The following is a 27,027-nucleotide window of genomic DNA, read 5'->3' as shown; positions in this document are numbered from 1 at the left end:
GTTTCCTACGCCTCCCTCGATCTTCTTGCTAGCGGAGTTGACCTGTATAGTAAGCTGTTGCCGGCTGCGAGTCAAGTAACTGCCAGAGGTTTCCTTACTACGGTTCGGGGCCGCGGATCTGGCGCGGTAACACATGCATGCTCCCTTTCTTTTGCAGCTATGGCTGTGTTACTTTTTTCCGCGGAATTTGCATGTTATCGGCATATGCTGCCATCAGAATTTCGGCCTCAAGCGCTGTGAAATACATTGACCGCGCCTTCTTTCCCTCCGTCTCCATGGTGACTCGCTTAATCTGTGCTCCGCTTATCAGGGCTTTATGTATCCTCGTCCGCGCGCTTCACTTGGGGTTGACGCAACTCCGTGTTGATTGAACTAATTGTTATCAGCCTTTCGGGGCGACCGTGGCTCAGGGGGTTGGGAAGCGTATCTGTAACCGGAAGGTCGCCGGTTCGATCCCTGGGCTCTCTGTCCTGGTCATTGTGTCCTTGGGCAAGACACTTTACCCTACTGCCTACTGATGTTGGCCAGAGGGGCCGATGGCGCGAAATGGCAGCCTCGCTTCTGTCAGTCTGCCCCAGGGCAGCTGTGGCTACAACCGTAGCTTGCCTCCACCAGTGTGTGAATGAATAGTGGCATTGTAAAGCGCTTTGGGTGCCTTGAAAAGCGCTATATAAATCCAATCCATTATTATTTCTGAAACCGAATATTCCGAGTTGTCAGTTCAGGGTTACTCAACCCTGAGTATCGTTTTTCACTCTAAGTTTTCTAAACCGGCTTCCTGAAACAGGGCCCTGGTTTTGCTGGTGCATTATATTATGAGCTCCTGATGAGATAATTGACAGATGTTGTCCTGATTCATCCAGGCGAGACCATCGGTGAGCTCTGTGCTGCTATTGATTTAGAGTCCTATTCATTCTCTCTCTGATATTCACCATGTAAAAGGACATTGAATCTTGTGAACTGTTTGCAACTTATTTACAGAACAGATTTTGAAAAGTGCTCAGTAAATTCACTTTTTGCAAATTTTTATTATTACTGCATAAAACACTTTTTAATGAAACATTTTGTTTCCACATTTTCACTCTATACTGTTTCACTTGTAATTCACAAGTGATTTATTGTTCAAAAAGCTGAACACAAATATGATTCTATTTTAAATAGAGTTGTGTTTGATGTACTTTTCACCATGAAGGTTTGGTTTTTGTTGATGTCAGTAATGCCATTAACACAAATAAAATCTGACTTAGAGACATTTTTAATTCATTTTAACTTTACTTAATAATTCTGGACGTCAGAGTTTTAAGTTAATGTTACAGGCATTAAAAGTCCTGTTGTAGTCATGAAAAAGCAATGACAGAGCTACATTAAAGTAAAGAGAATATTAAAGTCAGTGATCATCAAAAAATATATAATAAAATTCAATATTCATTATTGTTTTTTTATTATATTATATCAAATTACAATCACATTAATGCTTTTAGAGTTTTTTTTGTTTACATTAGTAAAGAGTAACCCATTTTCTTCTATGGTCTACTACCACTTATGTGATGTTGCCTTATTTTTGTAATCCCTGTGACTCAAAGTGCACAACACTCCACTCTTTGGTCTGAGTGTGCCAGCATCCAGGATGTCAAAGGTCTGTCCCGGGACGAGAGTGAAGTCAAACCTTTGGAGCAGTTTGGCCATCACCACTTTAGCCTCCATCTAAAAAACACAACAGCGCCCACAGAGATGAGTCAGTGTGTTTATAGGTGAGCGGGTCTTCACATTATTTAGCCATCCTCACCTGAGCAAAGTTCTTTCCCAGGCACGCACGAGGACCGAGGGAAAAAGGGTAGTAGCAGTAATAAGGCCTTGTTGAACAGACAAGAGACAGCCTCAGTTACTGTGAACCATTTTTCTCATTAGGTAATAATGACCGAAAACAAGAATAAAACATGTCAGCATGGTGAAACAGTGTGTTTCTTACTTGGGAGCATCTGGGTGAAATCTGTCTGGATCAAATCTCAGTGGATCCTTGAAGAATCTCTCCAGTCTCCCACTCGCATAGGAGCTGAACTAAACATTAGAACAGTTTATTATTTATCTCGATTCCAGGTAACTTTTTTTTTTTAAAGGACTTAAGCTGGTGGGGGGGCTGTTTGGGTTCTGTTTGAGTAAATGATTAGAAGCATACACGCATACACACACCCATCTTCAAACCAAAAGGTATTAAAACATATTTAAAATCTTCACAACTTACAAGAGCAACAAATCCTCCAGGTATGTGGATCCCATCAATCACCATGTCTTCAGCAATATGACGAGATGTGCCCGGAGCTGTGGGGTACATTCTCAGAGTCTCTTTTAACACCTGGGGGAAGATTACAAGGAATACGTGTAATGTGTATGTGTTAGTCTGCATTTAACCCAGTGAAGCAGTGGGCAGCCACTGACTACTGAGCTATCCCTGCCTGTAAACTGGTCTTGTGTCATAACACACGAGATGCAGCCTTTGATTGTTAGTTGACAAACTTTGATTTTTAATCTCATGGATTCACACTGAAAACATTACCACAAAGTTAAAAGAAAGAAAGAAAAGTAGCAGTTCTCCATCACGCTGGTTACTTCAGGGGTCTCAAGACTGACTCAGAGGGATTCAGGGTTCAAAACTCATTTTACTGTCATTCAGCACTACCTCAGGAAAGCGATGCAGAACAAAAATATGTGGCATGAGCTCAAATAAAAACACAAAAAACCTCATTGCGATGTTTAAAAAGAGGCAAGTGTGAGACATAAATAAATGTAAAATAACAAAAAACAGTGCTGCATATTTGAAAACACAAATAAAAATGATTCAATTATTGCACAAGAGAGCCGATGAGCTGATTGCACTGGAAATTCTTTCTTGACAGATTTGTAGAGTATAATAATCTACAAAATAGCAGCTGTTTGAGCTGTGCAACAGTCTGATGGTGGTTGCAAAGAAGCTTCCACAGAACTGCAATGACCTGCACCTCTACGTTACTGTCTGCCTGAAAGCAGGAGTGAGAACAGACCGTGGTCGGGGTGTGAGGTGTCCCTGATAAGGTTTTTTGCAGCGTTGTTGGGCCAGGCCCTAAATAGATGGCAGGGTGGCTCCACTTGTCCTCGTTCTCATGCTAGAGATATGCTGCTTGTCAGCACACTCTCAGCGGTGCCTCTTTAGGAGGTGGTGAGAACATCTGGACTCAGATGTGACCTTTTCAGCCTTTCTTGATCAGTGAGGTGGTGTGCAGGGACAGACCATACATCACATCAACTCCCAGGAAGTTCATGTGCTCCATGCTCTCTGCTGCGGTGTCGTTGATGTAGAGCAGTCTGAACGAGGGGTTTCTTCCTGTAGTCAGTCACCAGTTTCTTGGTTTCATTCACATTCAGGAGAAAGTTGTTGTTGCTGATCCACACTGTGAAAAGCTCCACTATCTCTCATCGCTGTCCTGGATCAGACCCACGGCTGTTGTATTCACAGTGTAGTTAACCCTTTAAAGCCGGTCGGATCGGGCACGCTCTGTTTTGCATAACTATTTTTAAATCCCGGTAGCACTGCAACCACGTAAGCTAGCGCAATATTTTTTTTTTGCATATGAAACCAGAGGTCAAGGTCAAGGTAACTTTATTTATACCCATAGGCAAGGTAAACTTGCCCAGCCCTGGAGCAGGGTGCCGCCGGTGCATCGAGCCACCTGGGGGGCTCTTCAACTGGTGGGGAAGATTGTCACATCTTGCAGGAGCTTTCCTCTCCTCAGGGGCTCTCTCTGCAGGAGGGGGAGATACAGGAGAGGTACTTAGACATTCACATTACTCACACTCTCATTACACATACATATAGGATCTTGGGGGTGGGCACGATACACGGAATCCAAAGTACCATCAGGGTGTACACCCCACCCCTGGCGTCGTTGCCCACCTCTCAATTTTAAATACACGTAGACATTGAGGGCTAGCAGGAGGGACCATGCGCTTACCTGCTGCTCTCTGGCAGGTAGCTCCATGCCCTCCTGGGTTTTAAATGCACCTTAGAACACACATGCATCAACACTACAATGAGCGGGTGGAGGGAGGTTTGGAGTCTTCTCTCACCCCCGTTCTCTGCGACCTGCTGGAGCGGGGGGGCTAGGAGGAGGAGTTGGCCGTCCGACTGCGGTCTGGAGTGTGGGGCCTCCCTACTGCTGCGGAGTCGGGGCGGTCTGCCTCCCCCCACCGCAGGGAAAAGGGTAACACCACCTGGGTCTGGGTGCAGTTCCCCCCTCCAGGGGCAAGGGTACCTAGACCCGGTTTGTAGAGTACGCTTGGGGAGTGTGATCGTGTGTACAACGTCTCTTTATGTCTGTCTCCACGTTGGTTGAGTGTGGAGTAAGTGCATATGAGGGTGGGAATGGATGTTTGTGTCTGTGTGTGCCTGTATGTCTGTATGTCAGGTTGGGTGTCAGGCGCCACCTCTCTGGGGACATCTCAGGCCCTCCAAGGTTTGGAGGCCTATCTCCACCCACCACCACTTCCCTGCCAGTGGCGGACCCCCTCAGACATCGGTGCGTTGGTGGTTCTTTGTGTCCGGGGATGGGCGTCCAGGTACACACCGGCTCACTCCTTGGCGGCCGCTTATCGGGGCCTGGAGCCTGGGGCTCGCTCGGGCCACTTCGGAGGTGGGGTGCCCCCGGCCTCTCGGCTTGGGGCTCGGTCACTCAGGCACGGCTGGCTGCCGGCGGAGCTCACGGGCGCGTCACTGCAAGTCCCCCTGGCTTCTGCTCCGCGGCTGCTGGGTGAGCCCTCATCTGGGACTCTCCTCAGCTCTTTCTGGGACAGTGGCGTGGCTGCCCCTCTGTTGGTCTTCCTTGGTCTCTTGTGTTCTGGGGGCCTCTGGATGTCTGGAGTTTTGATCTCCTCCATACCTGCTTCATGCCCTGGAGGACGGGGCTGTGGCCCCCCCACACCCTCTAGCAGATCATTACATGAAGGAACCTTTTAAAAAACAAAAAACAAGCGCGTCCATGCTCACAGGTGTACACACGGGTGATCACACCCACAAACTACACCCTTTTTGGCTCCTACCTCAAAGCACACTGTGTTCTGTTGATCTTATGTGCTGCACAATAATGTTTAATATTTAGTATTTACTGTCATATTCCCATATATCATTGTGATGTTGTTTATTCTATTACTCTTGTTCTCTTCTGCTTGTTTTCTTTTTTCTTTCTCAGCAGGTGATCCAGGTGATTGATATATGCATTTTTTTTCCTTCTTTTTTTTTCTGCTCATTCTGTTGGTTTTTGTCTTTTGCCCTTCTCCCCCGTCCCTCTTCTCAGCTGTTTCTCTTTCCCTCTTTCTTTCTCCCCTTCTTTCCCCCAGTCAAGTCTGTCCCATATTCAGTAAGTGAAAATAAAATGAACAATAAAAGGTGAATCAAATGGACCATTATGGCAAGGCTGGGATGGTCAATTTGGTAAAGTAAATCCGTTGGGCATCTTTCTTTGCCTTTAGACAACAATTCTGATGCAAAAGAGCCAAACGGGACAGGCCAAAAAAAAAAAAAAAAAATGATAGCATTTAGCATCCCTTCAAAAACACACATACCCAATAAAGATATAAACCTCCCTGTAGCACATATATAGTAATTTAATATTTCGAATCAAAAACAGTTTTTATTTAATTCAAAGACAGCAACGGGGACAAAGCTATTTTTATAATGCTTTGTCCTACATCTCGGAAATAGAAACCTCCGTCCTGAGGAAAGAAGCTGAAATTCACCCCTTAGCGGATGGGAACCATTTTTAAGGATTGATAAAGCCATCCTCTGTACCTGCTTGGAGTACAGGGAGGCTAAACAAGACTGTGGCTCACCTATCAGACGACTGGACCATCTCACTATCTGATTTAGAGAGTTTTTCTCTGTGACAGAGGTCTGACCAAACCATGCCACCAAACAAAAGGATAAAACAGACTCAATAAACGAACGATAAAACAAAGTTAAAATTAAAAGAGGAGTTGTACTTACATCAGCTTGTCCTCGGTCACAGTTTCCTTCCACATAAAGCTTTGCAAAAACTGCATAAAAAGCACTTGCAGCAACAAAGACATAATATTCCAGAAACACGCTTTGCCGATCAGATCAGCTGTTTGTAACACTTCCTATGTCCATCAGCGCGAACTATCGCATGTCCGCCATGACTTGCCTAAGACCGGAAGTGACGTTATTTTGCGGAAATGTATTTTTTTTTTTTTTACCATCAGGGCTTTATGAGCCTATACTGGTGTTTTTAAAAGTTATGTTTGACTTTATGACTTTCTGTGTCGTTTCTGGGATGCTTAGGGTTAGGGTTAGGTGCACTGCTGAAAATAGTTTATTTTGATGCATATGCTTTTTTTTTTTTTTAAATTTGCATTATAATATTCATTTTCATTTTTCCTGCAGTATATAAAAATTGGTGTATTTCAAAAATAAAAATATGAAGACATTTAAAATAAATTTCCTGTGGTGGGAAACTATTTTGTGCAAATTTATTGTATTTGCAGTTTTGAGGGATAAGCCTCATAAATTTCTCTAACTAGAAATATATGTTAAAAAAACAAAAACAATTTTCAAATTTTTTGTAGTTTATTGCACCTTTTTGCAATTTATGTAATGCACTTAATGCATGCATATTATTATAATTTGGGCTATAATGGTTGTATTGATGTATATCAACTTGAAATGCTCCCAGAAATGGCTCCACAGCATGTAAACATATAATATAAGCTCTGGCGGACTTGGTTCTATGGTAGTTCTTAAAGGGTTAATAGGATTTATACAAAAATCTGTGGAACAATCGTGTCATCATGTCAAGGCTATAGTCACTTAAGCAGGTGACTGAGGGTTTCTTTGGCGCTGGGATGATGTGATTTGTAGCAGGATGGCACAGCATCTTGGAAGCATGCAGACTTAAACAAAAAAAAATTCTGTGGGATCTCAAAATTTATTTTCATTTTCATAACATGCAGCACTTTTATGAAAATCTTGGATGCTATGCAGGCACAAAAGGTTCCTTTGCTCACTGGTTATTAAAAAAAGTCACATCAAACTATGTGATGATTTTGTGCAAGATTAAAATGCTAAGTGCAAACGTTATTATACCAGCACTCCCCATGATGTTACCATATATATTATCATAATGAAGACATAAGCATGATTACATTCATTTCATATGAATTTACAGTGTAGTTCATACATGACACAATTTTTTCTTTAAATTCTTTTTTTTTTTTAAATCACAAGTTTTAGACAGGAATAAAAATCAAATCAGTTTTACCCTTTAAACCAGAGGTGTCAAACATGAGGCCCGGGGGCCAAATTGGCCCACGGCCATTAATATTACGGCAATGAAATTCAGTAGTAAGTAAACAATTTAAGGACAGAAAAGTTTCTATTTTTCAACATCTACTACAGAAAGTTTAGGGTTTTTGTTATTGTAAAAACAAAAACAGCAACAAAAACAAAAAGTCCTCAGTAAAATAAAATTTTTAAAAGAGAAAATCCATTCTGTTCTTGACAAGGATCTTTTTACACATTTATTTCTACAATTTAGACTCAAAGAGTTGTGCTGATTTCAGTTACTAAAGAAGCATTTCTAAATCATGTAGCAAAACTGAGACATAGTGTTGAAGCTGTACTTTCTTTTCCCTATATTAATATATCTCAGGGACCAAAAATAGACCACTTTTTATGTAAAGTCCTTTAAGATCATTTATTTTTGTAATCCCTGTGACTCAAAGTGCACAACACTCCACTCTTTGGTCTGAGTGTGCCAGCATCCAGGATGTCAAAGGTCTGTCCCAGGACGAGAGTGAAGTCAAACCTCTGGAGCAGTTTGGCCATCACCACTTTAGCCTCCATCTAAAAAACACAACAGCGCCCACAGAGATGAGTCAGTGTGTTTATAGGTGAGCGGGTCTTCATGTTGACTTACGCTGTCATCCTCACCTGAGCAAAGTTCTGTCCCAGACACGAGCGAGGACCGAGGGCAAAGGGGTAGTAGCAGTAATAAGGCCTTGTTGAACAGACGAGAGACAGCCTCAGTTACTTTGAACCGTTTCACTCATTTAGTCTGAGATAATAAAGTGTGTGCAAATATTAAACATAATGTTTAATGTTTAAACATTATGTTTAAACATTAAACACACTGTTTCAGCATGGTGAAACAGTGTGTTTCTTACTTGGGAGCATCTGGGTGAAATCTCTCTGGATCAAATCTCAGTGGATCCTTGAAGAATCTCTCCAGTCTCCCGCTCACATAGGAGTTGAACTAAATATGAGAAGATTTAATTTTACATTTTAACCATAAATGTATTTGTAATTGCTTGAATAAGACCTCATTTTTTATCATCATCATCATCATCATCATTTATTTATTTATATAGCACTTTAAAAACACACTTGGTAGACCAAAGTGCTGTACACTACTAATATGCACATAATAATAAAACCAAACATAGCAATAAAGTTAAAAAACAATAAAAATGTCAGTTACCCACGGAGTTAAAAGCCAGGGAATAAAAATAGGTTTTTAATAAAGACTTAAAAACTGGCACTGATGCAGCCTGTCTAATATGGAGAGGAAGGTTATTCCAAAGCATCGGCGCGGCAACAGAGAACGCTCGGTCTCCTCTAAGTTTCAGCCGTGACTTTGGGACCGAAAGCAGCAACTGCTCAGCTGACCGAAGGGAACGAGTGGGGACTTGGGGCTTCAACAAGTCAGACAAATAAACAGGTGCCAGACCATTTAGAGATTTAAAAGCCAATAAAAGGACTTTAAAACGGATCCTGAATTCAATTGGAAGCCAGTGTAAAGAGGCCAAAATCGGAGTGATGTGATCAAATTTTCTTCTGCCAGTTAAAAATCGTGCCACAGCATTTTGCACTAATTGCAAGCGTGACAAAGTGCCCTGCCCAACCCCTGTTAAAAGAGAATTACAATAATCTAAACGTGAGGTAATAAAGGCATGAATAACGCTTTCCAAGTCACGCTTGGAAAGAAAGGGCTTAACCTTTGATAAACGTCTGAGGTGATAAAATGCTGATTTTACCACCCCGTTTACATGGTCATCAAAGGTGAGTGCAGAATCAATTTAACTCCGAGATTTGTGATCGAACTCTTTAGTTGGGAAGTCAAAGCTGCAAGATCAACATCCAGAGTATGAGAAGAACGATTTGGGCCAAATAAAATTGCTTCTGTCTTCCGATCATTAAAATTTAAAAAGTTTTTTGCCATCCATGCTTTGACATCAGTAAGGCAGTCAAGCAGAGGTCCAGTTGGGAGACTATCAGAATGACTAAAAGGTAAGTAGAGCTGGCAGTCATCTGCGTATAGATGGAATGGCACTTTATACTTTCGGAAAATCGCGCCAAGAGGCAAGAGGTACAATGAAAACAATAACGGCCCAAGAATAGATCCCTGTGGAACACCCCAAAGCAGAGGGGCCACAGAGGATGAAGCCGACCCCAACTTAACACAAAATGTCCTATTTAAAAGATAGGACTTTAACCACAAAAGTGCCGAACCAGTAATTCCCACACAGTGCTGTAAGTGGGAGATCAGCAAATCGTGATCCACAGTGTCAAATGCAGCTGTCATGTCCAACAAGACCAGCACTGCATATTTACCACGGTCTGTCGCTATCAGGATGTCATTCATAACTTTTACGAGGGCTGTCTCCGTGCTGTGGAATGGCTTAAAGCCGGACTGAAAGATTTCTGACAATTTAGAGTCATTCAAGTAGTCCATCAACTGAGTATAAACAATCCTTTCCAGAATCTTACTAAGAAAGGGAAGCTTAGAGATGGGTCTAAAATTTGATATGACTGAACTGTCTAAGCCTGGTTTCTTAAGTAAAGGATGTATGACTGCATGCTTAAATTCCCTAGGTACTTGACCAGACAAAAGACTAGTATTAATTTTATGTTTTTCTGACAACTTTGTGACAGTTTATACATACACTACCAGTCAAAGGTTTGGACACTTTTCTTATTCAATGTTTTTTTCTGTTTTTTTCATGAGTATTTACATTGCAGATTTTCACTGAACGCATTAAAACTTTGAATGAACTCATATGGAATTATGTAATAAACAAAAAAGTGCGAAAGAACTCAAAACATGTTTTATATTTTAGATTCTTCCAAATAGCCACCCTTTGCATTCTCTTGATGAGCTTCTTGAAGTCATCGCCTGAAATGTTTTTCCAACAGTCTTGAAGGAGTTCCCAGAGATGCTGAGCACTTGTTGACTCTCTTGCCTTCACTCTGCGGTCCATCTCATCCCAAACCATCTCCATTGGTCAGGTGACTGTGGAGGCCAGGCCATCTGACGCAGCCCTCCATCCCTCTCCTTCTTGGTCAAACAGCCCTTACACAGCCTGGAGGTGTGTTTGGGGTCATTGTCCTGTTGAAAAATAAATGATGGTCCAACTAAACAAAAACTGGATGGGATGGCATGGCACTGCAGGATGCTGTGTTAGCCATGCTGGTTCAGTGTGCCTCCAATTTAGAATACTAAATTGAGACTCTTGGTCTTTCCTGGTGCGCTCCTCAAGTGAGCCAGTTTCATTGTAGCGCTTGATGGTTTCTGTGAATGCACTTGGGGACACATTCAAAGTTTTAGCAATTTTCCGGACTGACTGACAGACTTTCTTTACTTAGAATTCATATAATGGCGAGAACCAATCAGCTAACAGGTGACTACATCATGAAGCTTATTGAGAGAAGGCCAAGAGTTTACAGCGCTGTCAACAAAGTTAACAGTGGCTACTTTCAGGAATCTATAAAACATATTTAGAGTTAATTATCTTTTTTTCTTCGCTACATAACTCCATATATCTTGCTTCATATATTTGTTGTCTTTAGTATGTAGTTATCATTTAGACTTACAAACATATTAAAAAGAAAATGACTCACAACAACGCTAAATCCCCCGGGTATGTGGATACCGTCAATCACCATGTCTTCAGCAACATCACGAGACGTGCCTGGAGCTGGGGGGTAAATTCTTAGAGTCTCTTTTAACACCTGAAGGAAGGTTACAATGAGAAGTGCACACTTTGGGTGAGTTATTAAAATAAATAAATGAATAACTAAATTTACCACATGTACCTGTGACAGGTAGACCAGCTCTCCTAAGTCGTCATCTTATGTCACGTTTCATCCCAATGACATCATCGACCTCTTTCTTTGCTCTAAGAAATAAAAATATAATTTAGAAAACCAAAAATTCACTCTATATATTACACAGTTATAACTGCAGAAATATTACCTTAGTCATCTTTAGAGGTTAACACAGGTCATAGGAGTAAATATGTAGAAACAGATGTAAAACTACATTTTTTATAGAGAAAAATGCACATCTACATAAATGTCTGTGGGCTTGAGATTTATATAATCTCAGGATTGGGAATATTTTTGATGTTTGATATTTGGATGGATCAAATTAGAAGAAGTTGTTTTCACACAACGGGTTGACAGTCAGATCTGAGGGACACACTGATTGTAAGAACTGGATCTATCAGACTGACTGTACAACAAATGGCCTGTATTTTATATAGCGCTTTACTAGTCCCTAAGGACCCCAAAGCGCTTTACATATCCAGTCATCCACCCATTCACACACACATTCACACACTGGTGATGGCAAGCTACATTGTAGCCACAGCCACCAACAAGTGTGTCACAGCAAGAAGATTTCTGAAGATCTCAAAGACTTTTGTTTAAGTCTTCTTTACTTGTAGGACCTTATAGGTTCAGTCAGATCATGTTTCAGGTTATATTCATGCAAAAATATAGAAAATTGTAAACAGAAAGTGTAAATTGTTGAGTTCTGTTTGACTTCTTACTTCTCTAGTATTTCAGGATGTCTTCCAAGCGCCATGATGCAAAAACCCAGTTGATTGGCTGTTGTTTCTTGGCCTAAAATGTTGCCAGTTTGTCAATAATGCGTCATGTAACAAAAATAAATCATACGTTTCTTTTTCTTGATTGCTATTTTATTCATTTGCAAATGTTATCGTCCTTGTCACAAACAAAGTTTGAAAAGAGTATGTGGCGGAGCGTGGTCTGTGGCGCGGCTATGGGGAAGGCGGACACACCTGAGTGCCATCAGCTCATAACACCTCAACTGCATTTAAGTCTGGACTGGTGTCTTGGGTGAGTTGTTGTTGGTGTGTTTGGCTGACAGCTTAAAAGCTGCATCCGAGTTGTAAATGACAACCGAAATAAAGAAGAAATGCTGAAAAGTGTTGAAACGTGGTCAGGTCTGTCATGCATCTTTTACAGAGTAATAAATATATATACACATTTTTTTCTTTTGGGGGGGGGGGGGGGGGGGGGGAATTTGAGACAAACAGTCAGTAACCAGTGTTGGTCAAGTTACTTGAAAAAAGTAATCAGTAACTAATTACTGATTACTTCCCCCAAAAAGTAATCCCGTTACTTTACTGATTACTTATTTTCAAAGGTAATTAATTACTTAGTTACTTAGTTACTTTTTAAAAACACGATTTACAACCTGAATAGGTGATAAAGTGATAGATCTTTCAGCCCAATTCTACTTTTTCTACATAATCCATCATACAAAATGTAATCAAATGGAAAAGCATCTTTTTAAAACTTGTTTTATTAGTTTTAATCTTTTAACTTTATGCATCAAGCAAAAATTTAATTATATGCAACATTCTCTGACTGGAAGAAATTTGTTTAACATTTAAACCTATTTTCTGCACATTCCAGCACATAAAATAATTTTTTGTGTTTACACTCAGTCTTTCAAATAGATGCAAGTAAAACACAGCAGAAAATAAATAAAGTCAAAGACTCAGCGGTCCTGTTGCTCTATTTCCACCTGTAAAGCAGGACTGGGGGTAGGCGGAGGTTTACCCTGGTGCAGGTGTGCCGCGGTCAGTGGAAGAATCCGCGAGTTTCTCTGTGAGTTTCCCATCACGTCGTAGCTACTCGGTGCTTGTTTGGAAGTTTAGGGGTTTTTTTCGCTGTAAAAAGAAGTTTTCTTCCCACGCACAATGGACGCTAATGTTTTTGTCACTTTTTATGGAATCAAACTCAAAGTAAGGTCAGTACTTCCACGCTTTAAACGCTGCACGCTCATACTCTCTCCCGCACTCGATATATGATCCATTGTTGATGCACACAGCTGTTGCCACGAACGTTGCACTCGCTTACGTCAGTGTCATGAGACATTCTCGCAAAAAAAAATAAATCACGGTTTTAGTAACGCAGTAACGCAGCGTTCCTACGGGAAAGTAACGGTAATCTAATTACCGTTTTTGCAATAGTAATCCCTTACTTTACTCGTTACTTGAAAAAAGTAATCGGATTACAGTAACGCATTACAAGCAACGCGTTACTGCCCATCTCTGTCAGTAACACAGGAACTAGAGTTTTGTGACACAGTGTGTGTGTGCAGATATTATGCAGCCCCTCTGGATAAGAAAGGACAGTTTTGTCCATGCTAAGTGAACACGTGTTTGAACGGTGATATCAGGATGCTCTACAATTAACATTAAACTGCAGCACACAGCAGCAGGATACAAATTCACAGACAACAGTGGCCACATTGTGTAAAACTGAAAATAAAACACACTCTTCAGTGCAGTGAGCTTCGTCTGACGCTACAAAGGAGCTTCCAGCTGCATTTCACACATCAAAGCTGAAACAACAGAGACTCACCTGCAATGAAAAATGTCACAAAATTGTCCAGCATAAATTCTTCATCTTCTTCAGTCATGTTTTCCTCTGAAATGAGGAGAGAATGGACAGATACATCGATATTTAACTTCTCCTGGTTTCCAACATTACTTACAAACCACATGCACCGAACTGAGAAGGCATCAAAAACTGTGGGTCACATTTGTTCTATTCACTCTGTCTCGTCACAAAGAGAATAAAATATTGCTCTAGTCTAGTCTAATGTGAAATTTGGGAACTCCAACCTTGGCTTGCAGTTTTGATGATTTGTGTCAGGATGTCTTTGGGGACCTCGTCACCGTTTTGCATGGCGGTCTTTCTCTCACTGATCCACTTGGCTCCAGTTGTACGGAGCAGGCGGCACGCTTCCCTCACCTCATTAACGTATCGTCTGTTCTTTGGATTGTACTGGAATGGCAGACTGAAGGGTTTAGCCTGGCATCCTGATAACAATGTTGTTGGCAGACATACTTCATAACAACAAACGCTGAAGTAATACCTCAAAAAATATGTCTCTAAGATAGGTAACCATTCCTTTCAGACATGTCTCAATGGCTTTAGGGAAAGGTGAACTATTCTTCAAGAGGTCCAAGTCCACCCCGAAGGCAACCTGAAATATCAAGACACGGACACAACACGCTTAGAAACTTTTTAACAGTAAATTAAAACAAACGTAAAAGCTTGTGCCTTCATCAGAATTATGAAAAAAACAACAAAAAAACCCCACGTTGCATCTGTAAAACTGACTATGATACCTTACTAATAACATCCAGGGTGACACAGTTGAAAAGATGGAGCATATTAGCTTCTGTTTTATTGTCAGCAAGCTCTGCAAGTTTATCCATCAGTTTCTCTGCCCTCTCATTGAAGGTTCCCATTAGACCTCTCAGATACCTGGAAGTATGATAGCTTTAGACGGAGAAGCAGCACATCCAGGACATCCCAACAAACCATCACAGAAATTCATTAAAGGATAATGTTGCACAGAAAAAAAAAAAAGGGAGATGTTTCCAACCCTGGACAAGTGGTTAATCATACAGACTGTTGTGTCTTTATGTGGCAACTATGAAACTCACAGGCTGCTGAACGCAGGGTCCATGATGCGTCGCTGTTTGTACCACTGCTCATGATCCCGTGCTGTTACCAGGCCATTTCCAAAGAACCTGAAAAGATATTGAGAAAATTAATAAAAATAGCAAAATATGATTGCAACACAAATGATTTTAACTCTGTAAAAGTCAGGAGCTCAACAGATTACATTGTCACACAGCAGGTTTTATTATTATCATAGTTAAATTGCTGCTAGCATGGCTACACAGCATGTTAAGTTACTGCTGAGTTGCATTTAGTTTGAACAGTAATGTATGGATACATAAATACAAACTACTTGTGGTCAGATGTTTACATATATTAACCATTGGCATGAATGTCAATTCATGTTTTAATGATTTCTTTGAACGTTTCTTTCTCTGGGGTGGAAAGACTGTGCAGTATATAACTGGCTTCACAAGTGTAAATTAATTTCACAGTGGGTCAAAATTATACAAACATCTTCAAATATCTACATACACTACTGTCATGATCCGGAGTTTGTGACTCCGTGTTTTGTTTTAGTAGTTATTATTATTCTGGGTTTTATTTTCATGTTCCTATGTGTTCCCCAGTCTGTGTGAAGTTTGTGTGTTGTGTCATTGCGTGTATGTGTTTCCTGTTTTATTTTGAAGGTCTGCGTCTTATGTGAGTGTTTTCAGTTTGCCTCCCTAGTCTCGTCACGTTAATCACTCCCAGCTGTGTCCCCCACCTGTGTGTAATCTCCCTGTGTTCTTTGAGTGTTTTTAAGTCGTGTCTTCTGTCTTAGTCGTTGCTGGTTCGTCTGTGTTGTTTCCCCTCGGTCTCCCTATGTATTTCCCCGGACCTCCCTGCATCTTCGTTCAGGTTTGTTTTCTTAGCTCTGCCCAGTTTAGGTTTTCCAGTTTTATGTTCACCCACCATTGCTGTTTTTACCCACTCCTGTAAATAAATACTCACCTGCACCAGAGCTGCCGCCTTTTGGGTCCTTTCTACAAACTCCACACGTCTGCCACACCGGACGTGACAACTACACTCCAGCTGAAAACACTACGTCCAGATGAACAGAATTAACTTTCTTGTACACTGCAGAAACTTCACCACCAATTAAAGCATTTATGAATGTATGTATATATATCCTAACCCTAAATAAATTCTAACTTGTGCACTCAATTCTTATTGAGTCAGCAGCGTAGTATGCTGTACAATCATTCCACCCTGGAAAAAGAAAAGCTCAAAGAAATAATTAAAGCCCAAAATTACCATGACCATGAGAAACGTAAGTGCCCGAGCAGCCAGGCTCAGAAGCAGGCTGGAAAGTGCCATCCTGGAAAATGTCCCGGAGACGTCCGTGTTAAAGGTGTGTAACAAGTGTCCCTTGACAGTTCGCTGACTTCTGCCGTGTGATTGGCCCAGGAGCTTTAAAAGGTAGTGGGTGTGTGAGGGGAGGTCAGTGGTCTTCTGTGGGAAGTTCCAGACCTTTGGAGATTAATTATTAGATCTGCAGTCTGCAGATCTAATAATTTATTATGGTAGGTGCCGGTTTTTAATGCGTGCTGCTGGACTTATTAGTGTGAACACGAGTTTTAATGGAGGAATCAATCAAGCTCTAGATCGACTGCGCGCGGGGAAATCGATCAATATTGTAGGTATATTGAGTGTTTGTTTTATATCTGTGATTTTGAATCGTTTAATAAAACTGATCTTTTATTGGATAACATTTTAATCGATAGTCTTGATCGTGGTTGTTGTGCTGCCTCTGCTTTAAAAGTCAGGTTTCTGTGCAGGAGCTTAGCGCCCCCATGTGTACACTGTTGGTAATTGCATTAAAAGAGCAAGTTGGGTACATAAGAAATCACTACACCGCAAACACAAATAACATCACACTGACAAACATTAAAGTTTCAGTTTTATTTTCATTTACATAAAACCTGTGCTTAAATTAGTTACAGACACTAAAGCTTCTGTGGTTCAATGGCTATGAAAAAGCAACTACATAATATAAACTAAAAAATATATATCAGCAGTGTATAAAAGTAACAAATGGCAATACCTTAGAGACCAGCGCCCCTCAGAAATGTTTCTATATACTGACTATTGTAATGGGTGGCTCTGAAGTGTAGTGGTTAACACATTTGCCTATCAAGCAAAAGATCTGGTCATTCGCACAGACACAAGACTCCTTTTGTTGTTGCATCAGAAAGGATTTCTTCCTCTTCTTTTTCCTGCTTCCTTTAGTAGTTTCCAGATCATCTGCCTCCACCTCATTCCATCCCTAGGATCCTCTTCTGTCACACCACCTCCACCAGTCATAGTCCCTACATTTTAAATTCCTACTCTCACCTCCACTCCTACCTTCTCTCTCTCTCTGCCTCCAAACATACCTTCCCCTTTTACTCTTCCTTTGTCTTCAGCCAACAGCAGCACAGTTTCTACAGACTCCCTGTTGGCCAACAAGTAGTTTTATATTCATTATTGTAATAAATAAAAAACACGACATAACTTCATATGAATATGCTATGTATTTAAATCACACCATTATTGTTTTCATTACAAGGTTTTCTTCTTCTTTTTTAAGTGACAGTTTTAGATATGAATAAAAGCCCAGTTTTACTCTATAGACTACTATGACCTCTTCTAATGTATTGGTGCTTTATGGCCATTTATTCTTTTTATTCCCTGTGAGCGAAAGAGCAAATTACTCCACTCTTAGGTCTGAGCATTCCAGCATCCAGGATGTCAAAGGTCTGTCCTGGCACAAGAGTGAAGTCAAACCTCTGGAGCAGTTTGGCCATCACCACTTTAGCCTCCATCTAAAAAACACAACAGCGCCCACAGAGATGAGTCAGTGTGTTTATAGGTGAGTGGGTCTTCATGTTGACTTACGCTGTCATCCTCACCTGAGCAAAGTTCTTTCCCAGACACGAGCGAGGACCGAGGGCAAAGGGGTAGTAGCAGTAATAAGGCCTTGAACAGACGAGAGACAGCCTCAGTTACTGTGAACCGTTTCACTCATTTAGTCTGAGATAATAAAGTGTGTGCAAACATGAAACGTAATAAAGTCAGCATGGTGAAACAGTGTTTTTCTTACTTGGGAGCATCTGGGTGAAATCTGTCTGGATCAAATCTTAGTGGATCCTTGAAGAATCTCTCCAGTCTCCCGCTCACATAGGAGCTGAACTAAATATGAGAATAGGTTATTTATTCGTCTTGATTCCAGGTAACTGTCTTGTAGGGCAAGACACTTTACCCTACCGCCTACTGGTGTTGGCCAGAGGGGCCGATGGCGCGATATGGCAGCCTCGCTTCTGTCAGTCTGCCCCAGGGCAGCTGTGGCTACAACTGTAGCTGCCTCCACCAGTGTGTGAATGCGAGAGTGAATGAATAGTGGCATTGTAAAGCGCTTTGGGTGCCTTGAAAAGCGCTATATAAATCCAATCCATTATTATAAAACAGAAGTTTATTTTCTGCTTTGAAGCTAGAAACACATAAAAAAAAATATCTATGACTCACTACAGCAACAAATCCTCCAGGTATGTGGACACCATCAATGACCATGTCTTCAGCAATATCACGAGATGTGGCCGGAGTCACGGGATAAATTCTCAGAGTCTCTTTTAGCACCTGGGGGAAGATTACAACGTTTATGGTGCATCTTGTTTTATAAAAACAAGACTGAGAGCCTAAGTTTACTGTTGATGCAGTCTTTCATTGTCAGTTGACTAATTTTGAATCCATGGGTGAACATGAGATTACAAATCACACTAAAAACATTACCACAATTTTCAAATTGCCACATGTACCTGTGACAGGTAGACCAACTTGCCCAGGTCATCGTAGCTTATTTCACGTTTCATCCCAATAACATCGTCCACTTCTTTCTTCACTCTGAGAAATGAGAAAACTCCATAAGAAACCAAAGTTCACTTGTTCTAATGGAAACTGTTATGTGCTATATTTTGACTTTTTACTTTTCCAGTATATCAGGATGTCTTCCGAGTTCCATGATGCAAAACGCCAGCTGATTGGCTGTTGTTTCTTGGCCTGAAATAGCACAAATGTATCAAAATTGAATATTACCACCATGAAGCTCAATAAAATGTTACAACATACACTATATACAAAAGAAGCTGCTGTTTTTCAAGTTTCAAGTTTAGCATTTCCTCCATTGCTTAGCATTTTTGAAACCAGGGGTCACAATCAAAAGACAGCTCAGACGGTGAAGCCAAGAGCACTGCACACTCATGATAGCAGCAAGCCATTATTTAGATTCCTGTTGATGCAGAAATCTACAAATACCATGTACTTCAGCATAAAGACTCGAATCAACAAGGCACAAGAAACCTGTAACTCCTTGATGCTGCTCTGGACTACAAAAATCAATAACATCCACCAGCAACTCAGTTCAATTGTTGTGTCTACCCCCTCTCCAGAACCTTTTCTCTATTTTGAGCCGTTTTCCACTTTCCATCTTCCTGATTTATCTGATATTTCTGAGTTTATATGTAACTCAAAGCCTGCCACATGTCATCTTGACCCTATGCCTACAGGGCTTGTGAAATCCTGCCTCTCTTCCTTACTCCCACTCATCTCTGCTATCATTCACTCTTCACTCACCACCGGTGTCGTCCCCTCCTTAGTCAAGATTGCTTCAGTCACTTCGTCAAAGGAGCTTGCAAAGAAGGGCGTCTGGACTTCTTTAAGTTACTTGAAGACGTTTCACCTCTCGTCCGAGAAGCTTCTTCAGTTCTAAGGTCAAATGGTGGAGAGTCCCAGATATAAACCTAGTGGGAGTGACCCCCCACAGAGGGACAAAAGGACCCCCTGATGATCCTCTAATCGCCTGAGACAAAGAGGATCATCAGGGGGTCCTTTTGTCCCTCTGTGGGGGGTCACTCCCACTAGGTTTATATCTGGGACTCTCCACCATTTGACCTTAGAACTGAAGAAGCTTCTCGGACGAGAGGTGAAACGTCTTCAAGTAACTTAAAGAAGTCCAGACGCCCTTCTTTGCAAGCTCCTTTGACTACGATGAGCTGGATGACTGAGAACCTTCACAGACTTCAGTCACTCCCATGCTGAAAAAACCTTCTTTAGATCCTAACAACTTTAACAACCGCCGTACAATTTCTAATTTACCCTTCATCTATAAAATACTTGAAAAAGTAGTTGCAGTTCAACTTCATTCACACCTGGATAATAATAACATCTACGAGAGATTTCAGTCTGGTGTTCGTTCATGTCACAGTACAGAAACTGCTTTATTTAAAGTCACTAATGATCTTCGAGTCGGAGCTGACTCTGGTCTTCTCACCATTCTCGTCCTTTTGGATCTGAGCTCAGCCTTCGACACGATCTCTCATTCTGTCCTTCTAAGCAGACTTTCCTCTCTCGGCATCTCTGACCCACTCCAGTCAGTTCAGTCTGTAGTCCAGTCTCTGGTCCAGTCACTCATTCATCATCCTGTTCAGCTCCCTGACCTGGTTACAACCATAGCTCCTTGACCACTCCCAGTTTATTCAACTGAAAGCATTCCACTCTCGTCTATTCCCGGTCACTTCTGGTGTACCCCAAGGTTCAGTGTTTGGATTTAAACCAGTCTTTGATGAAGGGGGCTTCATATATGTGGACGAATATGCTGTGGCAGTTAAGCCTTGCAGTGTGCCAGAAGGAAGCACAACATCCAACTTATTTTGTAACATTTCACAGATCCATCCAACTACCCATCTACTTTGTTAACCGCTTATGCTCTTCAGTATCACAGTCTGCTGGAGACACACGAAATAACAGAGACTCACCTGCAATGAAGAATGTCACGAAATTGTCCAGCATAAATTCCTCATCTTCTTCAGTCATGATTTCCTCTGAAACAATAAGAAAATTGACATATAAATTAATATTTGGCTTCCTTCTCTTTTTTTCATTTATTACACGTCAGATGATACAATGTCTTCTGTGTTAATGTCTCTATCAGTCATCTGTTTATATTCGGCAAAGCTTCCAAAGTGTCCATTTTCAAGCGAATCACAGAGCCAGCCTTCCTGATCAGTTTATTTAGTTTGCTGGTGTCATCGGCATGATGTCGCTTCTTCAGCATCAGCACGCAGACCACAACAAAGAACACTCCACTCGCCACAACTAAAAACTCAGTGTATTTGTTTACTCTTGTGTGTACTATTCACAGCAATTTAAAATCAATGCTCAAGGCTTACTGAGTCTATTCAAATGTGAAATTTAGGGATTACAACCTTGGTTGGCAGTTTTGATGATTTGTGTCAGGATGTCCTTGGGGACCTCGTCACCGTTTTCAATGGCGGCCTTTCTCTCAGCGATCCACTGAGATCCAGTTTTGCGCAGCAGGCGGCACGCTTCCCTCACCTCATTAATGTATCCTCTGTTCTTTGGATTAAACTGGAATGGCAGATTGAAAAAGTTAACATTCCATGCAACAAGACTTGCAGTACATACTTTCTTCTTCTTTGGCTCTTGGAGGAGGCGGACGCCTCCCCCTCTCCCTCCCTTATCTTCTCTGCTGCTGCTTCTAGGTGTTTGTCTAGTCTCGTCTAACTCTAACCCTCAAAGAGTTTCTCGGTCTTGTTCTCTAAAACCTAAAGAATTATGGATTTGATCAACTGGTCCCGTAATGGAATTGACAACCTGCTAGGCTTGGGAGAGCCCGATTGTCCTGCAGAGACGTTTGCTGCCGGATACTCCATGGTCGGTTGCGTCGTGTGTCTGGCAACACTCGACGGAGGACATTGAACGACATCTACCAATTTGGAACCACGATAACGGAGTTCGGGCTGATTGGAGCTGGCTTGGAGCTGGCTTATCGAAGAACAAGAAGCGGCTACAGCTGTTCAAAATCCCATAAGGCTGGCCAACATGATAGACGATTGGCAGGGCTGGGAGTACTCAGACTGTGTTTTGAACGCAATATGGATAACATCTTGGAGAAGAACAATGGGAATTGAGATAATTGGTGACCAGTGATGGACATTAAACCAACTGTAAAAATTGGATGCCGTTGTTTGCACTAAACCCAAACATTCACCAGCTTCACTCATGTGGCTATCCCACCGGCGCCAGCTGAAGGCCTGCCAAGGTCGAAGCTGACTGGAACAACAAATTCTTCCCATGATAACAGGATTGTTGTCGAACTCTTTGTACCTCATTCAAGGCCACCTGGGTCAACTGGAGACTGTTGACTGATGCTTAACCGGGCGTGGTGACATTTTCTCTCAGTTGAACATGGGATACACACACACACACGCACAAAACATGTACGCTGATACTCACTATCACCCTCCCTCCCCCGAATCCAACGCCTCCTCCCATGCTTACCTCCCATCCGATGTGGACACCGGATCAGCTGGAGGTGCAATCGAAGATTGCAGTGGACCCAGATCAGCTGTACACACTGGAATACTCTCCCATGTTGCTTGTCTGTGTTTTATTGTGTTATGGTGTGTTGATATCTGTGCATTCCTGGATTATCCTTTTGTGTTACACATTTCGATGTTTTTTTTTCCTTGCTACCTAGCCTGACCTGTCTCCCCAATGTGATGTTTGTGTATTCTATGTACGGTCGGCAAGGTCTGTCATCTCAGTTGTGGGCAACTGCAACTGACAAATAAAGGCTATCTCGTCTCTCATCTCGCTCATCAAAAAACACTAAAGTAATACCTCGAAAAAGTTGTCTCTAATGTAGTGAGCCATCCCTTTCAAACATGTCTCAATGGCTTTAGGGAACTGTGAAGTGTTCTTCAGCAGGTCCAAGTCCACCCCGAAAGCAACCTGAGATTTATCAAGGAAAAACACAAACATGAGGAAATATTATTTGGATAAAGACTGCTGTAAAAGCTGTAAAACTGACTGTAATATAAAACCTTAGTAATAACATCCAGGGTAACATAGTTGACAAGCTGGAGCATATTAGCTTCTGTTTTACTGTCAGCAACATCTGCAAGTTTATCCATCAGTTTCTCTGCCCTCTCATTGAAGGTTCCCATCAGACCTCTCAGATACCTGGAAGTAATGATAGCTTTAACCGGAGGAGCCAGAACCTGCCAACAAACTACCACAGAAATTCATTTGGAAAAAAATCAGTGGTTGAACAAACAAACTCTTTTGTCTTTTTGTGATAACTGTGAAACTCACAGGCTGCTGAATGCAGGGTCCATGATCCGGCGCTGTTTGTACCACTGCTCATGATCCCGTGCTGTTGCCAGGCCGTTGCCTAAGAGCCTTCAAAGAAGACAGTTGACAAAATACGTTATTTTATTCCTCTGAGTTTTAGTTACTGTTAGTTTTGCTTACTGTTGGCATTCAGGTTGCATCTAATCTAAATGTTCCTATCTGGTCCTCCTATAGTTTTAAGCTGTGCGTGCCATCTGCTGTCTTCTCTTATTATCCTGTGAGTATATATTATCTCTGTCTCCCTTTGTTCATTGCCACATTGCCCCTCTTCCCTCATGGTTGCGTATTACCTTATTCTGTGTTTCCCAGAAAATTCCTAGTGTTTGGATTCCTCGTTCCTGCCCAGTTATTGTTTGAGATTTTATGATTATTTTTGCTAGATTTGAGTTTATGTTCTGTCTCCTGAATCCACATCCTGCCTGCCATACAGCGAATACATGACAGAACGACGCGATCCTGATGGACTCACCGAGCTTTCTCAGACTGCCTCCACAGTGAGGGAAAAAGGCTACTTAAGTATGTGATAAAGTATTAGTACGTCATTGATTCCCATCTCTGCAGTACAGTCAGTGTTGGGGAGTAAAGGAATACATGTACCGCTGTTACGTATTTAAAACATAAAATATGAGTAACTGTATTCGGTTACAGTTACTGTTTATAAGGGTGGTATTTAGAATACAGTTACTTTGTTGAAATAAAGGGATTACACGGCGGTCTTTTCCTGTTTCATATGTTCAGCTCTGCCCTCTCTATTTTTGGTAATTCCACACCGGTGGAAACAAACAAAACACGCATTAAGAGGCTCAAATGCCAAACAGAGAGCCTGACGAGCCCAGTTGTAAGTAAGCTATTAAGACTCGAATGTACACCGTGTTCGTGTTTTCCTCCAAAACAATAAGTTCCGTTGCAGCAGCCTTTCAACGCCTCTCTCTGTCTCTCGCTACCAAAGTTGACCCAGACAACAAAGTAAAGCTAGTTTTTGGCTACGAGCCCGACACGAACCCGACGTATTAGCCAGAGGTCCTTTACTACGGTTCAGAGCCACAGACCTGTTTTATATACGCGCGGAATAGTTTTCTATATGAGATCGCTGCAAAAAGTGCAGCCTTACCTAATGTCCACCTACTGTTACTCATTTATATTAAGATTTAAACATCTAGTTGCTAATGGTATGGTGAGTAGCCTTCAGTAATAGTAATAAATCACACAGCAATAGGACATTCATTAGTTGTTAAAAGGCATGATAATATATTAAGTAATCCAAAGTATATTACTTATATATTAAGCAATTACAAAATACATTTTGGGGCATGTATTCTGTAATCTGTAGTGGAATACATTTCAAAAGTAACCTTCCCAACACTGAGTACAGTGGTGGTCTGTATTATACCTGTGAGTCTTAATCTTAGTCCAGGTGTTAAACAAATAAGAGTATTGCAAAGCTCACTCCACCTCTAAATATTGGTAAATGAATGCAAAGTATCACACTGGTATCTACTGATATCTGCCTTTGTTGATCAATTCCAGCCAGTAACTGAAGTTAAAACGATATCAGTAACAGCACAGCCTTTTAGAACTGGTGCATCGCTACAAAAAAGCGCCTGATAAGGCAGTCTTACCTTTGACCAAACAGGTTGGCAAGTCTCTTATAAACAAGTTTATCTTTGGGGTATTTTGTGGACATCAATATTTGCTGAAGCCAGGAGCAGAAAGACAGAAAAAAATTTTTTAGAGAAAGAAGATTTGATACGAATATTATCAGGAGTTATGCTTAGTGAAACCAAAATGTCAGTAGTTCACACTTTGAAGTTAAGGGCAGGATTTGTGCCAAGCACTTTCACACACTCAGCGGCGGTCCTAGCCTGTTTGGCGCCCTGGGCGAACGGATGATCTGATATCGTCGCGTTGTTGTTCCTGGAACAGCATAGTAAATGTTGTTCCAGGAACAACATTGCAAGTGACCAATCACATTCTTGTGACGTTATTCTTTGGCGCGCCAAGCCATTCGTGCATTTATGAAATTCCAATGTTCCAAGGACAATATCAATTCTGCTTAGCGTTTATTAAAGGGTTAGGGTCAGGGTCCGTTGATCGGCGGACAGAGGCGGTTTCTCGCAGCTTAAGTTTTTTGTTTTACGGCGGTTTTTCCCGAAGTCGCAAAAGTATGACGTCACAACATTCTGATTGGTCACTTGCAATGTTGATCCTGGAACAACACCAGATCGTGCCTGGGCGAACACTCCCTCTGGCGCCCCCTCTGGCGGAATTATAAAGTGGAATTGTAAAGCGCTTTGAGGGTCTCAAAAAGCGCTATATGAAAGCAATCCATTATTATTTAAACCAACTGTTAACTGTATATTTCTGTACATTTAAGTATTATTATTATTCATATTGCCGCATTCATTGGCCTTTTTTACAATTAATTTTATTGTTTAATCACATTAAAATGTTCCTAATTTAATGTTTAACAGCACTTGAAAAAGGCAAAATCCCATGTAAAATTAGGGCAACAAACTGTATTGTCATTACTGAAAATAACCGTATTTTCATGAGAAAGTTATTTTCTGTTATTTTGTGGTATTATTTTGGCGCCCCAGCAAATGGGCGACAGAAAACCGATCGGTGCCTATGCCATTCCCAATACGCGCTGGCATGATGTCGGGGCAGCATGAATACGAGCAATTTGTTTTTATTTTTTGCCGATGCCCGTGATGCCGCCCCCCACTGCGATGCCGCCTCGGACCCATGTCGCCCGTATTAAAAACCGCTACTGCACACACTCATGTTGTTGTCACAGTTTACCTTTGTTGCCTCGGGACAGGACACACACACTACAGCGTAATGCAGAGCATATATCTTGTAGACAGGCCCATACTCATCCGCCCTGTAAAAGACATACTACCGCATAAATGATACGTTTTATCATTATTTATTAATCACTCCTACACACAACCATCGTTTACGTTCAAATTACCACTCCAGAAGTTTCTGGTGCATATTTCCGCCATTTTTCATTATCCTCAAAAGCGATGCTGAGTGTCCGAAGAGAAAACTGGGGAAGAAATCACGTGGTCAGCGTCGAGCAGTGTCAGCAAAAGTGCCGAGAACTTTACCTACCTGTCCGTCGGTGGGCCGGGTATGTGGTCATATTTCATATGAATGTGTTTAACATACAAGCAGTATCCGAGAAACACAACGACGAGCAGAAAGAAGAGAAAAGTTAGCGTCTGAGCAGCCAAAGACAGAAGTAAGCTGAAAACTGCCATCCTGAGAAATATCCCGTAGACGTCTGCGTCAAAGATGGTTATCCTTTCTATAACACCGCGAAGGATCCCTGGTTCAAGACCGAGGGGAGACACAAACAAGCCTCAGTGAGGTCACAAGCTGGTTTACCCCAGTGTCGTCGTTCTAAACTCGCATTAACGGGAGATCCAGCCGCCGTGGCTGTGGCGACCCTTTGGGAGGAAAAACAAGGGAGCAGCTCCAAATACCGACCGCACACAGCCAGATCTAATTAGGCGGAAGTTCGACATAGCGTACTTCAGAGAAGAGAGCCCACGGAGACGCACTGAATGTCACAGCTTTCGTGCTGTTATTTTGCGAACATTGTGAACAAGTGCAAAAACCCTCTACAGTTTAAAAAGGCTACTGCTGGGATTTATTAAACAGGCGCAGTTTCGATTTTGCGACATAAAGGAGTGGGCCTTTTTTTCGGCTTTGTATTTCATATGTGTTTGCAGAAGTTGTGCTTTCAGAGCGCAATATTTTGGGAAGAGAAAGGCGTCTAATTGAAGCTGAATTTCAGGCCAATAGAGGGCTTTGAGCTGGCGCACACACTTGGTAAATCTGCCTCTAAGCATCATCTTTAGTAAATAAAATGCATTCCACCTTAAAAGCTGTCGGCACCTGCAGGTTTATTAATTACTTAAGGTTAAGAGATCAGAGTCCCGGAACACTCTGCTTTGTTCATATTAACATTATATTCAAGTCTTCTTCATCAAGAACACAAGAAACAAGATAAA

The 27,027-nt window shown here is 41.6% G+C and overlaps 2 protein-coding genes across 3 annotated transcripts; both read right to left on the bottom strand.

Annotated features, from left to right (window-relative positions):
* Positions 1 to 1,518: 1,518 nt before the first annotated feature.
* LOC143412572 (cholesterol 24-hydroxylase-like) lies at positions 1,519 to 26,593 on the bottom strand. Of its 2 annotated transcripts, none has more exons than XM_076873689.1 (15): positions 26,123 to 26,590; positions 25,980 to 26,057; positions 25,808 to 25,889; positions 24,625 to 24,698; positions 22,967 to 23,053; positions 22,696 to 22,834; positions 22,493 to 22,603; positions 21,055 to 21,217; positions 20,605 to 20,670; positions 18,778 to 18,850; positions 18,610 to 18,694; positions 2,243 to 2,353; positions 1,970 to 2,058; positions 1,787 to 1,853; positions 1,519 to 1,704 (listed from the first exon to the last, which is right to left on the bottom strand). In XM_076873689.1, the coding sequence occupies exons 1-15, from the start codon at positions 26,269 to 26,271 to the stop codon at positions 1,534 to 1,536; spliced, it is 1,545 nt and encodes a 514-aa protein (XP_076729804.1). In that variant the 5' UTR covers positions 26,272 to 26,590; the 3' UTR covers positions 1,519 to 1,533. The 2 variants fall into 2 exon arrangements, with proteins under 2 accessions (XP_076729804.1, XP_076729805.1); XM_076873690.1 differs by lacking the exons at positions 1,519 to 1,704; positions 1,787 to 1,853; positions 1,970 to 2,058; positions 2,243 to 2,353 and adding exons at positions 16,703 to 17,619; positions 17,707 to 17,773; positions 17,898 to 17,986; positions 18,320 to 18,430 and having other exon boundaries at positions 26,123 to 26,593.
* Positions 6,953 to 17,119, bottom strand: LOC101471428 (cholesterol 24-hydroxylase). Its single transcript, XM_076874532.1, is given in 14 exon segments — positions 6,953 to 7,888; positions 7,976 to 8,042; positions 8,209 to 8,297; positions 10,943 to 11,053; positions 11,138 to 11,174; positions 11,176 to 11,220; positions 11,875 to 11,947; positions 13,721 to 13,786; positions 13,984 to 14,146; positions 14,238 to 14,348; positions 14,494 to 14,632; positions 14,815 to 14,901; positions 16,070 to 16,106; positions 17,104 to 17,119. Coding segments are annotated over 14 exon segments (1,194 nt in total). The 3' UTR covers positions 6,953 to 7,735.
* Positions 26,594 to 27,027: the final 434 nt, after the last annotated feature.

The sequence above is a fragment of the Maylandia zebra genome, linkage group LG15 (assembly GCF_041146795.1).
Source record: "Maylandia zebra isolate NMK-2024a linkage group LG15, Mzebra_GT3a, whole genome shotgun sequence".
In the NCBI taxonomy this organism is placed as follows: domain Eukaryota; kingdom Metazoa; phylum Chordata; class Actinopteri; order Cichliformes; family Cichlidae; genus Maylandia; species Maylandia zebra.
The sequence above is the reverse complement of the archived record's forward strand: the minus strand, read 5'-3'. Positions and strand labels throughout refer to the sequence as shown.